Source organism: Eretmochelys imbricata, chromosome 9 (genome assembly GCF_965152235.1).
Source record: "Eretmochelys imbricata isolate rEreImb1 chromosome 9, rEreImb1.hap1, whole genome shotgun sequence".
NCBI lineage: Eukaryota > Metazoa > Chordata > Testudines > Cheloniidae > Eretmochelys > Eretmochelys imbricata.
The window spans coordinates 48,405,819-48,421,332 of NC_135580.1; the positions used below are offsets into that span (position 1 = coordinate 48,405,819).

Sequence of the window (15,514 nt, forward strand, 5' to 3'; positions counted from 1 at the left end):
TTTTCTTGTCCTGGCAATCTATTATTAATAGATTGGGAATGGAGGTTTAATATATTATTAATAATAGGGGGGGAATACCAAAGAAACCCACCATAATAGCATTGAGCTTCAAAAACAGGAACTACACAAAAATTAGGAAGCTAGTTTAAATGGAAATTAAAAGGAACACTCAAAGGAGTGAAATCCCTGAAAACTGCATGGAAACTATTTAAAAACATCATAATAGAGTTTCAAATTAAATGTACATTGCAGATAAAAAAAAAACAGTAAGAGGACCAGAAAAGTTCCACCATCGCTAAACGGGAGGAAAAGAGGTGGTTAGAGGCAAAAAGACATCCTTTCAAAATTGGAAGTCAAATGCTAGTGAGGAAAATAGAAAGGAGTATAAATTTTGGCAAGTTAAGTGTAAAAATATAATTAGGCAGACCAAAAAGGAATTTGAAGAGCAAATACCAAAAGACCCAAAAGCTAATGCAAAAAGTTTTTTAAAGTAATCAGAGGCAGGAAGCCTGACAAACAGTCAATAGGACCTCTGGAGAATCGAGGTGCTGAAGTAGCACTCAAGGAAGGTAAGGCAGTTGTGGAGAAGCTAAATGAATTCTTTCCATTGGTCTTCAGTACAAAGGATGTGAAGGAGTTTCCCACACCCAAACTATTCTTTTTAGATGACTAATCTGAAGAACTCTCCTAGACTGAGGTGTCAGTTGAGGAGGTTTTGGAACAGATTGATAAACAGTAATAAGTCATCAGGGCCAGATAGTATTCACCCAAGAATTCTGAAGGAACTAAGATATGAAATTGCAGAACTACTGACTGTTATGTAACCTATCACTTAAATCATCTTCTTTTCCAGATGACTGAAGGATAACTAATGTAGTGCCAATTTAAAAAAAATGGCTCCAGGGCAATTACAGGCCAGTAAGCCTAACTTCAGTACCAGGCAAATTGGTTGACATTATAGTAAAGAACAGAATTTTAGACCCATAGATGAACACATTATATTCGGCTTTTCTAAAGTGAAATCATGCCTCACCAACCTATTAGAATTCCGTGAGAGTGCAACAGGCACATGGACAGTGATCCAGGGGGATCCAGTTGATATAGTGTATTGGACTTTTAGAAAGCCTTTGACAAGGTCCCACACCAAAGGCTCTTAAGCAAAGTAAACTGCCCTAGGTTAAGAGGGAAGGTCGCCTTATGGATCAGTAACTGATTAAAAGATAGGAAACAAAGGGTAGGAATAAATGATAAGTTTTCACAATGGAGAGTGATACATAACAGGGTCCCTCAAGGATCTGTACTGGGATCAGTGCTGTTCAACATGTTCATAAATGACCTGGAAAAGGGGGTAAAGAGTGAGGTGGCAAAGTTTGCAGACAGTACAAAATTACTCAAGCTAGTTAAGTCCAAAGCTGACTGCAAAGGATTACAAAGGGATCTCACAAAATTGGGTTACTAGGCAAGAAAATTGGTGATGAAATTTGATGTTGGTAAATGCAAAGTAATGCCCACTGGAAAACATAATCCAAAAATACATACACAATGATGGGATGTAAACTGGCTGTTACTTCTCAAGAAAGAGACCTTGAAGTCATCATGGATACTACTATGAAAATATCCACTCAATGGGCTGCATTAGTCAAAAAAGCTAACAGAATGTTAGCAAACACTAGGAAAGGGATAGTAAATAAGACAGAAAAATACCATAATGCAACTATATAAATCCATGGGATATCCACACCTGGAATACTGCATGCAGTTCTGGTCACCCCATCTCAAAAAAGTTATATTAGAATTGAAAAAAGTATAGCGAAGTATAGAGAATCAATGCAAAATGATTAGGGATGTGGAACAGCTTCCATATGAGGAGACATTAACAAGACTGGGACTGTTCATCTTAGAAAAGAGATGACTGAGGTGGTATGATAAAGGGCTATAAAATCATGACTGGTGTGGAGAAAGTGAATAAGGAAATGTTATTTACTCCTTCACATAATACAAGGACCCAGGGATAACCCAATGAAATTAATAAGTAGCAGGTTTAAAACAAACATAAGGAAGTACTTCTTCACACAAACACAGTCAATCTGTGGAACTTGTTGCCAGGGATGATGTGAAGCCAAAACTATAACTGTGTTCAAAAAAGAATTTTATAAGTTCATGGAGGATAGGTCCATCAGTGCCTGTTAGCCAAGATGGTCAGGGACACATCCCCATCTCCAGATTTAGGGTGTCCCTAAACCTCTCACTGCCAGAAGCTGGGACTTGATGACAGGGGATGGATCACTCACTAATTGCCTTGTTCCGTTCATTCACTCTGAAGTATCTGGCACCAGCCACTGTCAGAAGACAGGATACTGGGCTAGATGGACCATTTGTCTGACCCAGAATGGCCATTCTCATGATCTTATGTTTTAGTCCTCTAATATTAATATTATCCCTTTTCAATGTTTATTCAGGAGGACTTGTTGGTATTGAGGAAAACTGTGAAATCCTTTCTGGCTGTCTGCCAGCAGTGCCTATCGAATGTCAACACTCCAGTCAAAGAACAGGTAAGAAATGCACTCACATGTTCTTTACAAACGTTTGATTATTTAAGCATAGCAAGAACCAAGAAGAAGTTTTTATTAGATCAGTCTTGTGATGAAACAATCTTCTGTGCTATTCTTTTTAATAAACCAAACAAACTGTCCATAGAAATATATTCATACAGACTCTTTCTGAGCACACCATAACATATCTAGAGCCAAATTCATCCTGCACCATAGGCAACAAAATGCAATATCCCACGGGTACATGCTGTGACAGTTCTTCACTTCTGTGTCTGTGCCAATTTGAGAGTGGAGAACTCTGATACTTCTAGAGCTGCAAGCCATTGGCTCCAGTAAGGCATGCTGCACTCTTCCCCAACAGGAGAACCAGTGTCTCCCGTAGCAGTTCTTTTATTGCCGCTATGATATAGGAATTCCCTGGAGGACACTGAATCAGTGATCTCAGATGTTGTTTTACAGTAGTCTTTCTATTTACAAATAGCCACTTCTTCTTAAGGAAAACTCAGTTTTTCTTAAAAATTGATATATCCTGTCAGTGTCTCTTCCTGTTAGTTCCTAACTCAAAAAATCATATTTGGGGAATTTTTTAGTTCTCATAATGTTCACTTCCTTGAGACTCAGGGCTTACTGCTTCCTTCCCTGTTTCCCAGGTTGGTTGAAATTCTGTGTGCGTGCGCACATGCATTATGATTGTATGGGTAGGCAGCAGATTTTCATAGTTGAGTGTAATTGCCCATTACTGTGTATTAGCTATTGGAAGGGTCTCCTGTCAGAATTGGCCCTTATATATAAAGGTTTATCAATATTTTGTGCAATCTCATCAAAAGACAATATAAAGTTTGCTTCACAATATCTATGTTCTGTAAAACTAGGTTGGTTTGCATTAATTTTGTCAGTATCCTTTAATATATTCCTGAAGGCTTTCCCAGGAACTTGCCCAGCATCAATGTGAGGCTAACCATCCTGTCGTTACCTAGATTATCCCATTTATCCTTTTTAAATTTTGGCACATTATCTTTTCTCCATTTCTCTGAAACTTTCCCGGTGTTCTAGGATTTGTTAAACATCAACAGCTCCGAGATTTCCTTAGCCAATTCGTCTTAAACTTTTGGGTACAACTATCCCTTTCTGCAGATTTAACTTTAGTAGCTGCTGTTAACATTCTGCCTAGTTACTGTTGACATAAAGCATATTTCATTATCACTGTAGGATGTGAATATGTCATCCAGCTTCTTTTCAAATTCAGATCAGAAATATTTATTGAACAGTTCTCCATTTTCTATATCAGCATTGACAATTTTACCATCCTTATCTAGTAATAGACCTATACCATTGCTAGGATTTCTTGATTTTGTTCCTGAGATCTTTTTAAAATTCCTTTGTATTGTCCTTAACCCTAGTGGCCAAAATTTTTTCACTGATATCTTTAGCTTCCCTTATCAAATTGTCTGTATTTCATAACTGCTAATTTATAGTCATTGCTGTCAACTTCCCCCTTTTCCATTTGTTTGAGTGATAAAATTTTATTACTGCATTCATTTCCCTTCTTATCTAGGATGGCTTTTTACTCTCATTTTAAATCAAAAAAGCCTTATTTTGTGATTGTCAGATTGTGGGCTTTTTGGTGTATCTGATAAAGTTTTCTTAAACAACTGCAAATTATAATTCACATTGTTTTGTCTAAGTTTCTCCTCCCGGTCAGTTTTGTTCATAATTGTTTTCAACTTCGGACAATTGGGCCTTTTAAAGCACTGATTTTTAGAAGCTCCAAGGACATTTCACACTGGTAGCATTAATCCTCCATCATATGTCCCCCAGATTGAAAGCACCCATGATAATTCAGTTTTTCTTTCTACATGGTATAAATAGATGTTTAAAGAGCTGTTCATCCTGTTGTCTAGTCTTATTTGGTGTCTAAAACAGATGTTTAGTTGGTTTTGTGCTTTATCATTTGCAACTCTGAGCCAGAAGCATTCCAGGTCCTGCATTTCAGAACTGTGAATTATTCAAAAGCTGCTAATAGTATCTTTGATGTACAGTGACATTGCCCTTCCCTCCTGCATGCTCTATTTTTCCCAATAAGGTGTAGCCAGTGATTTTAACATTCCAGTCATGTGACTCATCCCACCAGATTTCCATAATACTATTTGTGTCAAATTTCTTTTAAAAAATGAGTATTTCTAATTCCTGTTGTTTATTTCCCAGGCTTCAAGCATAGATATGTAGACAATTAAAGAATTTCTTCTCTTTATCCCTTGACACCTTGATCCTTTACATTCATAATACATGGAGTCTGAGTTATGTGTTTTTGTATTTGCATTTTGCTTCCCCCTTAATACTCTTCTCTTTTGTTGCTAGTTGAATGCTCTCCTGACTAGTCCATCCTTGGTTCCCCATCTACTAAATCCAAACCATACTCTGGTGATTTGGGGAATAAGACTGCACAATTTATGAATTGTGTGTGAGATTATGAATTCCTAGAATTCCAAAAGGATAACAAAGGAGGTATATTGACTTAAGTGGAGACATACTGATCTCTATACAAAAGAGTCTCTGGCTCCCACCCAGGAGAACTGGTTTATCAGAGGACCAGTCACCTAGCAATGAAGTCAACTGGTAAGAGTCTGGGATCACTTGTTGAAGCTAAATGGAGTCACCTGACAGAGGAGACTGCAAGGTTATACAGAGCAGAAGCTGCTCTACTGGCTCTCTCTCTCTGGCTATTTTTATCAGCTTAAGATGAGGGAAGCTGCTGCAGGAGCTGGGTGAGGTAAGGGGGCAGAGGAGCTGACTATCTGAAGTCGGGATGGTCCCCCAAAGGAAGGGTGAGCTAGAGAGAGAGAAATGCATGTAGGGTTTATTATTTTTGTGTGTGTCTTTATATGTCTCAGGTGAGTAAATAAAACCCAATAATGTGTTAAATGTCTGTGCAAAGTGTGTGTTTGTTATGGGCTACATCTACCACATGGCTCCAGAGAGACCTAAACTGTAACCCAGCAGGCTCACACATTCAATGGAATCCTGGCAGAGGCTGTGCTTAAGCTGCAGGTGGAGTCTAAGTTGTCAGTGCTGGTTCCAGGGGCTGGGCAGCTGGGTCCTGTGTTTGCAGCTCTCAGATGGGAGTGTTAGACAGAGGATCTTCACTCTGAGTGTGTGCCTAGGGGCCCCAAGACTGGGATAGTGCCTGGGCTCTGTTCAGATTCTAGAGCAGGGATCTCAAACACGCGGCCCGTGGGGTTATTTTCTGCGGCCCAATAGCTCCCCGCGGCGGCACACCCACCCCCTCCCCCCCACAGTGTTTACCTAGAGCGGCTCCAGCCCGGTGCCCCCGCGCCACTCCAGGAAGCAGTTCCCCGTTCCTGGCCAATGGGAGCTTCGGGGGAGGTACCTGGAGGAGTGGCCAGGGCAACACATAGACCCCTGTGGCCCCCCCAGGTCCCAGCCGCTTCCCGGAGCGGCGCGGGGGCGGGGCAGGCAGGCAGGGAGCCTGTCCTGCCCCTGATGTGCGTCGGGCCGGACCCACCCCCCGAATCCCTCCTGCACCCCAACCCCCTGTCCTGAGCCCCCTGATGCACCCCACACCCCTCCTGCACCCCAACCCTCTGCCCTGAGTCGCCTGCCGCACCCAGATCCCCTGAGCCCCCTGCTGCACCCTGCACCCCTCCTGCACCCTTTGGGGGCAGGGAGGGGGCGGAGTTGGGATGGGAATTTTGGGGAAGGGGTTGGAATGGGGGCAGGGAAGAGGCGGGGCAGGGGCGGGGCCTCTTGGAAGGGGTGGAGGGGGGGTGGGGCAGCGAGGGAGGGTCAGTGGTGCAGCCCACGGGCTAATGTACTAGTCCTCATGTGGCCCTCATGGTCATTTGAGTTTGAGACCCCTGCTCTAGAGATTTAAAACACATGGGTAATCAGATCCCCACACAGCCATCTGGTGGGCTGCTAGCAGTGGGAGCTCGACCAAATCTGTGACACATATGTTGTCCTCTCCCCATAAAAGGTGACCCAAAGTTCCACATATATAAAATCCTCTACTTTTGCCTAGCCACTTATCTAGCCAACAGTTCACTCGAGTATCGTCTCTGTCTTATTTTGCTCTGTAACAGGAAGAATCCCAGAGAAGAGCATTTGGACTTTCCTCTCCTTCAGCTCCCTTCCGAGATCCCTGAGGTCTTTGAAAATCTGCAAAGCGTCATCTGAAGTTCTCATTCATACCAATATATAACATATGCAGGTGGAGCCTTGCCCACTGTCTTCTGGATCCCATCCAGTCTTGCTTATCTTGTCTTCACTACTGGAAGAGAGCACGCCATCCTTTTGTCCCTTGCAGAAGATTCTGTCCCTTCTTAATGTCATGCCTCCACTGAGGATTGTCCGTCTTCTTTGGACAGTCAGAAATCTTTTCCTGGTCATGCTTGGCATCCTCGTCGATTGGGCTGAATGTCCATCCTCAAGTGTGGCCCATGTAGACTCCTGTTCCTTTCCTCTGGCTAAATCTTCAGAGACATATCTGCGGTTGCCATGCTGAGTACCTGATAGTGATGGGATACCTCTAGATGAGTAGAATTCCTCCTGTTTCTCTTTCCTTGCATGGTCACAGACTGCCCATCTTCTGCTTCTGGCCATGTTGAATGCTTCCTTGTGCTCTTTCCTCAAGTGGCCATGAATTGCCAATCCTCCACTCTAGTTTCTATTCTATCCTGCTCCCTCACTTCCTGTTCCTTTTTCTTGCTGGATCTGTGGTAGTGATGCCTGAATTCAGTTGTCCAGGAACTTTTCTGCCTCTCTGATGCAGTGCAGGCTCTGTAGTTCTTCAAGAACATGACTCTTTTCTTCCATTTTATCCATCAGCTTGCACTTCATGCATAGGAATTATCTTCTGGCAGGAAGCAGAACATAGCACATCCCATCTATTGCAAGTCACAATAATTTTTCCATTGCTGACCATCATCTTGTCTGGTGTAGTATACATGTACCCTAGACAGAACAGTGTCTAACCTCCCTGTGACAGAGTGTACTAGGCATTCACTATTTGCTGCCAGAGGCCCCATCATCTTGGCACACCTTGCCCTAAGAAGGTGCCCTGCTGGTAGGGAAGAGCAGGGAGTTCATATCTCCAGGAGAGAGGCCTCCCATGATCAGCTGCAGGCAGAACCAGAGTTGGTCCTGTGGTACCTAGAAGGGCCAAGAGTAGGCAGAAGCCAATTAGAGCCCAGCATGCGAGATAAAAAGAGCTGACAGCTTCCACTAGGGATGAATTCTGAGTTAAACCAGGACAGGGAAGGAATATTCTCCCTGCACTAACTCAGGTAAACCACCTAGTCAGGAGCCTCACTTTGACAACATTGGCCTTAAGTATCAGGGGATAGCCATGTTAGTCTGTATCCACAAAAACAACAAGGAGTCCAGTGGCACCTTAAAGACTAACAGATTTATTTGGTCATAAGCTTTCGTGGGTAAAAAAACCACTTCTTCAGATGCATGGAGTGAAAATGACACATGCAGGCAGTGGTGAGCTGGAGCCAGTTCGCACTGGTTCGCTAGAACCGGTTTTTAAACTTAGAAGCCGTTTTAGAACCAGTTGTTCCACAAGGGACAACCAGTTCTAAAAGGGCTTCTAAATTTAACCGGCCAAAAGTGGTGCCTTAGGCAATGACTCCATGGGTGCTCCAGCCCTGGAACACCCAAGGGGAAAATTTGGTGGGTGCAGAGCACCCACCAGCAGCTCCCCGGCCCCAGCTCACCTCCGTTCCACCTCCTCCCCTGAACACACCGCCCCGCTCTGCTTCTCCGCCCCCTCTAGGCTTCCCGCGAATCAGCTGTTCGCGCGGGAAGCCAGGGCAGGCTGAGAAGCAGAGCGGGGCGGTGCGTTCAGGGGAGGAGGTGGAGCGGAGGTGAGCTGGGGCCAGGGAGCTGAGCGTGGAGCACGCAGGGAGTCGGTGCCTAAGGCACCACTTTTGATGTGATCATTGGGGGGAACGCCACTCCCCCCTAGCTACGCTCCCCTGCCCCTAGGAGCCAGAGGGACCTGCCAGATTCTTCTTGGGAGCTGCCCCAGGTAAGCACCGCCAGGACTCCACACCTCGCCTCCCGGCAGGTACCTCTGGCTCTTAGGGGTGGGGTGGGCACCCACTACGGTGGCCCACGAGACCCTCCTGCCCAGTTCTGGGAGCAGACAGGGGAGGGGGGTGGATGGGGCAGGGGTCCTGGGGGGGGGGGGGGGCGTCAAGGAATGCGGGGGGGTTGGATGGGGCAGGAGTCGTGGGGGTGGGTAACGACCCTCTCGTGGGGTGAGGAGGGAACCTGTTGTTAAGATTTTGGCAGCTCATCACTGCATGCAGGCATTATATAATGACACATAAAGAGAAGGGTGTTACCTCACAAGTGGAGAAGCAGTGCTGACAGGGCCAATTTGATCAGGGTGGATGTAGTCCACTCCCAAAAATAGATGAGGAGGTGTCAATTCCAGGAGAGGCAAAGCTGCTTTTGTAATGAGCCAGCCACTCCCAGTCCCTATTCAAGCCCAAATTAATGGTGTTGAATTTGCAAGTGAATTTTAGTTCTGCAGTTTCTCTTTGAAGTCTGTTTCTGAAGTTTTTTTGTTCAAGTATAGCTACTTTTAAATCTGTTATTGAAATGTTCTCCAACTGGCTTTTGTATGTTACCATTCCTGATGTCTGATTTGTGGCTACTCAGCAATGCTCCTGTTAGTCTTCTTCCCTGTTTGCCACATAGAGGGTGCATTAAAGATGCATATTTGCTGATTTAGAGCAGAGGCCTGCTGTGTTTCTTCTCACCAATTCCACTCATCCCCCATGATGATCAAAAAGATCCAAGCCCCATCAGTCTTGTCATCTTAGTGGTGCCAGCATAGATAAAACAATGCTGGTTTTCAGACTTGCTGGAATGGTCAGTGTACTTTTATTACCATCTCCTAGCATCCCAAGACCCGCTAACAAAACCAAATGGACTGATCCAGGAATCTCTTTATCTAACAGCTTCAGACATGGAACTCTAATGACCAGTGATTTAATTTGTATGCACAAACATGGAGCTGATAGCTTTTAGTGTGACTCAGCACCAGTCCCTCAGCTCTTTGACTGTTTCTTGACCCTCATGTTCTCTGGGCTTTCTCTTCAGTCAAGTTCCATCTATCAGATATCTTGGCCTGTCATATTCCTCGGGACAGATTCAAGTTATCTACTGTCTCTAGATTCATGAAGGATCAACTTAACTTCCACTCACCAGTGAACCTGAAACTAGTCCTCACAAAGCTGTGGGATATCATTTCAGACCCCTAAGGAGTACACCTTTTAATACCCACCTCTGAAAACACTTCACTGTGACTATCAGCTGCACCAGAAGAGTGAGTGAGCTTCAGGCATTAATGGCTGGATCTCCTACAGAGTCAGCGATTTTAAAGCCTGACCTTGACTGTCATCTAGTCTGACCTGTTCCATAATACAGCCATAGTTTTCACACACTGTGTTCCTGCATTTAGCCCAACAACTTGTGATTGAATAAGACCATGCCGTATAGAAATATATCCAGTCTTGATAAAACTCTTGTTAGAGAGCTTATTCCTTCACTCTTCCACTTCCCTGGTCCTTCTCGCATGAACAGAGAGCAACAATACCCGAAGTCCGAAGGTGCAAACAATTAGATGTTTATTGGGGTGAATTTCCAGCAAGCTTAAATCCAAGTTCCTTTTTCCTTATTTTGGAATCCCAACTTACTTCCTGTTTGCCCCTAATTTATATAGTAATATTCTTAGCTATACCTTAACCAATCATTCTACTGAAATTTAACTAACCAATCCTAACATATTGTAACATGATTAGCTAACCAATTATATCCCACCACCTTAATTAGTTTACACCCAGCAAAATTAATTATACAGCAGACAGAAACAATCACAGAACCAGACAGAGACCATGCCAATAAACAATAGCAAAGTGGGAACTATAATGACAAAACAATACAGAGGTGAGGATTTCACAACTTCATCTATAAAGGCATAAGAGTTTCCCAGCTGTGTCTGTTGATAAGTGAGTTCTTACCAGACAGAAAACTATCAACCTAAATTTTCTTTTACATCTTCTAGGCACTTCCCTTTCTCTGGAGGTGATAGGCACTATCAGGACAGGATTGTATTCCTAACAGCCCAATAGCACCTTCTTTCAATGTGACTAGTTTGGAATATGAGGATGTGACCGGTCGCTTCCCAGCTTATGGCTGCCTCTGTCGCTTAGCCAAAGGCCTTAGCCTAAGAACAGGGCCTCAGACTGTCACAGTAAGAGAAGGACCTTACACTGGCAGACAGTGATTTTGATTCTTTCTTTTATACCTCTAACTAGCCAAGTGATAAGAATACACCTAAATTCTTAAAGTACAGGCCTTTGCAGACAGGCCTGAATATCTATATCCTAACAACTCTAGATCGGGGTGGGCAAACTGGCCCGAGGGCTGCATCCAGCCCTCCAGATGTTTTAATCCGGCCCTCGAGCTCCCATTAGGGAGGGGAGGCAGGGGCTTGCCCCGCTCTGCGGGGCTCCCAGAAGCAGCAGCATGTCCCCACCTCCGGCACTTATGTGTAGGGGCATCCAGAGGGCTATGCATGCTGCCTCCACCCCAAGCGCAGCCCCCGCAGCTCCCATTGACCAGGAACCGCGGCCAATGGGAGCTGCAGGGGTGGCACCTGCGGAAGGGGCACCACGTAGAGCTGCCTGGCCATGCCTTCGTGTAGGAGCCAGAGGGGGGAGAAATGCTGCTGCTTCTGAGAGCTGCTTGAGGTAAGCACCGCCCAGAGCCTGCACCCCTGACCCCCTCCCTCTCCCCAACTTCCTGCCCCAGCCCTGATCCCCCTCCCACCCTCTGAACTCCTCGGTCCCAGCCCGGAGCATCCTCCTGAACCCCCAACCCCTCATTCCCAGCCCCACCCCAGAGCCCACACCCCCAGCCAGAGCCCCAATTTCGTGAGCATTCATGGCCTGCCATACAATTTCCATACCCAGATGTGGCCCTTGGGCCAAAAAGTTTGCCCACCCCTGCTCTAGATAATGGAGAATTCAGTACATCTCTTGTTAAGCTGCTTCAGTGATTAATTACCCTCACTGCTAAAATGTACAACTTATTTCTAGTTTGAAATTTTTAATCTTTGAATTTCAGCCACTGGATCTTTTTATATCATTGTCTTCTACTTTGAAGAGCCATCTATGATCAGGTACTTTCCCTCTTTAGGTACTTATATACTGTGATTAAGTCACCTCTCATCGTCTCTTTGGTAAATTAAATAGATAGAGATCTTTTAATCTCTCATTTCAAGGCACATTTTCCAAACCTCAAATCATTCTTGTGGCTGGTCTCTGAATCTTCTCCAGTGTTTCAACTTCCTTTTTAAAAGTGTGGGCATCAGAATCAAACACGGTTACATAATATTCTAGTAGAGGTCTGACCAGTTCCATATACAGTGATAATGCCACCTCTCCACTCCCACTCGATAGTCCCCTAGTATTACATCCAAGGATTGTGCTCACTACATTGCACTGGGAGTTCATGTTCAGCTGGTTCTCTTAGATTACCTCAAAGCCCTTTTCAGAGTCCCCACTTTCCAGAATACAGTCCCCTGTCCTGTAAGTGTGACTACATTCTTGTTCCTAGATGTAGGACCATGCATTTGAGCATATTTCTTGTTTTAATTGCATCTAGATTACCAAGCAATCCAGATCACTCTATATAGTGACCTTGTCTTATCATTTACCACTCCACTAAACTTTATCAGCAATGATTTTATACTTTCTCCTAGCGCTCATTGAAAAAATACTGTACAGTGTTGGGCCAAGAACCAATCCCCAGAGGACCCGAATAGAAACACCCCCATTAGTGATGATTTTTCATTAACAATTGTATTTTGTGATTGATCAGTTGTCTAGTTTTTAATCCATTTAATTTATATATATAAATAATATTTCGTTTTGTTTTACAAGGACAATATTGTCCTCAGGCTTCATTCTAAGGTGTTTTGGGATTTCCACATAAACCAGAGTACCTCAATACAAGTATTGTTCTCTAAATCCCGTGCCCATTGTGACAGAGCATTGATGATTGACAGATGGGTCAGCACTCTGATCACTGTAGCCTCAATTAGTTCCCTTAGAGATGGCTCATTGAACAATTAGGTAATCAAAAGCATAGGCTGAATTTAAGAAACTAATTAGCCCTCAGATGGCTAACCTGATAAAAGCTAGGAAGGAAGTGTTACAAAGTAGGGGAGGACATGGCTAGTTGAGCCTGGAATGAAAGTGATCCCTAGAGGGGGAGATCTCTTTTCCTCCTCGGGGCCCTGGGAAAGAGGGTCTGAAAGATATAAGGATTTAAAACGGTGATGTTTCACTATACTGGTGTTGGAAGGATTTAGAATAAAATACATGCTGAACACTAAAAGAAAGTCGGTCTGAGCAGTTTCTGGGACATCAGAGGACTGGGACAGAGCATTGCCCCGTCACATCCTGCGGAGGAGAGTAAGGTAAACGGCTTATATGTTAAAAGGGAAGTTAACTTTTATGTAAATCTTTTACGTATGTAAGGAATCCCTCAGATTATTTGTATGCTATGGAGAGCATTGTCAAGAGAATGTCACTTCTCTCCAGAGGCTCTCTAAGTGGATTACAGTGTGCATTGAATTGTGTTATACTCTGGCTAACCTTACAGCTCCTTTAGGCCTTATAGTGTACCCCTCCAGCACTACTCACTGGGGGTGTCAGGGTTCCCTCCCCACTCTGAACTCTGGGGTACAGATGTGGGGACCGGCATGAAAGACCCCCTAAGCTTATATTCCACCAGTTTACGTTAAAAACTTCCCCAAGGCACAAATTCCTTCCCTTGTCTTTGGACGGTATTGCTGCCACCACTAAGTGATTTGAACAAACATCCAGGGAGGGGCCACTTGGAGCCCTATCACCCCCTTCCCCCCCCCCCCCAATATCCCTCCCCAAGCTCCTTCACCCCCTTTCCTGGGGAGGCTTGAGAATAATATACCAACCAATAGGTTAACAAAGTGAGCACATACCAAATCTCTGGTTTTTAGGACACTGAAAATCAATCAGTTTCTTAAAAGAAGAATTTTATTTAAAAAAAGAAGTAAAAGAATCACACCTGCAAAATCAGGATGGAAGATAACTTTACAGGGTAAATAAAAAGATTTAAAAGACAGAGAACTCCCCTCTGGACTCTACTTCCCAGTTACAAAACAAAGGAATAAAACTACCTCTTAGTATAGGGAAAATTCACAAACTAAAACAAAAGATAATCTAACGCATTTCCTTGCTATTACTTACAATTTCTGTAATTTTTAGATGTATAAGTTCAGGATCTTTTAAGGAGCTGGGTTACCTGCTTGGTCTCTCTCTTTGTCCCAAGAGAGAACACAAACAAAACCTCCCTTCCCCCCCGAGATTTGAAAGTATCTTCTTTCCCCATTGGTTCTTCTGGTCAGGTGCCAAGTAGGTTTATTGAACTGATTAACCCCTTACAGGTAAGTGATTCCTTACTTCTGGCCAGGAGGGATTTGATGTTACTTAATACATAAAGGTTGTTACCCTTCCCTTTATATGTATGACAGGGGGCCTTATTCAACAAAGCATTTCAGCATTGTTTAAGTCCATCTCTATCCAGCAAAGCACATATGCATGTGCTTAACTTTAACCACAAACTTTAGTTTAATTGAAGTCAGTAGGATTTAACCACATGCATAAGTAGGGATCTACTTAAATCTCGAAGAAATCACACATTTTTCATGGGTTGGTCACAGGATAAATAGCAAATTTCACAGATGTGTTCCTACAGTGTGTATATATACAGCAAGTATTGCATTCAGAGTAACAGCCGTGTTAGTCTGTATTTGCAAAAAGAAAAGGAGTACTTGTGGCACATTAGACACTAACCAATTTATTTGAGCATAAGCTTTCGTGAGCTACAGCTCATTTCATCGATGTGTAGCTCACGAAAGCTTATGCTCAAATAAATTGGTTAGTCTCTAAGGTGCCTCAAGTACTCCTTTTCTTTTTGCAAGTATTGCATTGTACTACAGTTACATTTGTAAGTTTCCCTGGATAAGGGAGCCTGCTAAATCAGGGTTTTTTCAAACTTTTTTCTGGGACCCCCTTTGAAAATATTTCAGGCTGTGATGATCTCCCCCCCTCCCCTCCCCAAAAAAAGTTACGGGCTTCCCTTTCTCTTCCCACCCCCCACCACCACCACCCCATACACACACACCATGCCACCCTTATTTCTGCACTGCTGCTGGCAGCGGCACCGCCCTCAGAGTTGGGCACCTGGCCATCAGCTGCCGCTCTCTGAAGGCAGTGCAGAAGTAAGTGTGGCAATACCGTGATCCACTAACAATAGTCAAATTTCATGGGGAGACCAGATTTCATGGTCTGTTATGCTTCTTTCCAGCCATGAATTTGGTAGGGTCCTGTACATAAGTTCTGCACTGAATAGGGGTGGTCTGTTGAACTGGGGCTTGGATTTGGTTTCCTGCTTAGAAACAGCAGAGTTGTTTTAGTCTCTTTTCAGCTGAGTATCAGAGGGGTAGCCATGTTAGTCTGTATCCACAAAAACAACAAGGAGTCCGGTGGCACCTTAAAGACTAACGGATTTATTTTGGCATAAGCTTTCATGGGTAAAAAAACCCCACTTCTTCAGATGCATGGAGTGAAAACTACACATACAGGCATAAATAGGCAGGCACATGAAGAGAAGGGAGTTACCTTACAAGTGGAGGGCCAATTCAGTCAGGGCGGATGTGATCCACTCCCAATAATTGGTGAAGAGGTGTCAATAATACCAAGAGAGGGAAAATTGCTTTTTTAGTGAGCCAGCCACTTCAGTCCCTATTCAAGGCCAAATTAATAGTGTTAAGTTTGCAAATGAATTATAGCTCTGCAGTTTCTCTTTGAAGTCTGTTT

General features: G+C 43.9%; 1 protein-coding gene across 5 annotated transcripts in view; it reads left to right on the forward strand.

The window, feature by feature from the left end:
* The window catches only part of STAG1 (STAG1 cohesin complex component), a 373,810-nt gene that overhangs the window by 281,604 nt on the left and 76,692 nt on the right, over positions 1–15,514 (forward strand). For all 5 annotated transcript variants that reach the window (XM_077825490.1, XM_077825488.1, XM_077825489.1 and 2 more), the window contains one exon: positions 2,460–2,552. In XM_077825490.1, the coding sequence (XP_077681616.1) occupies positions 2,460–2,552 (93 nt within the window). The remainder of the gene's footprint in view (positions 1–2,459; positions 2,553–15,514) is intronic.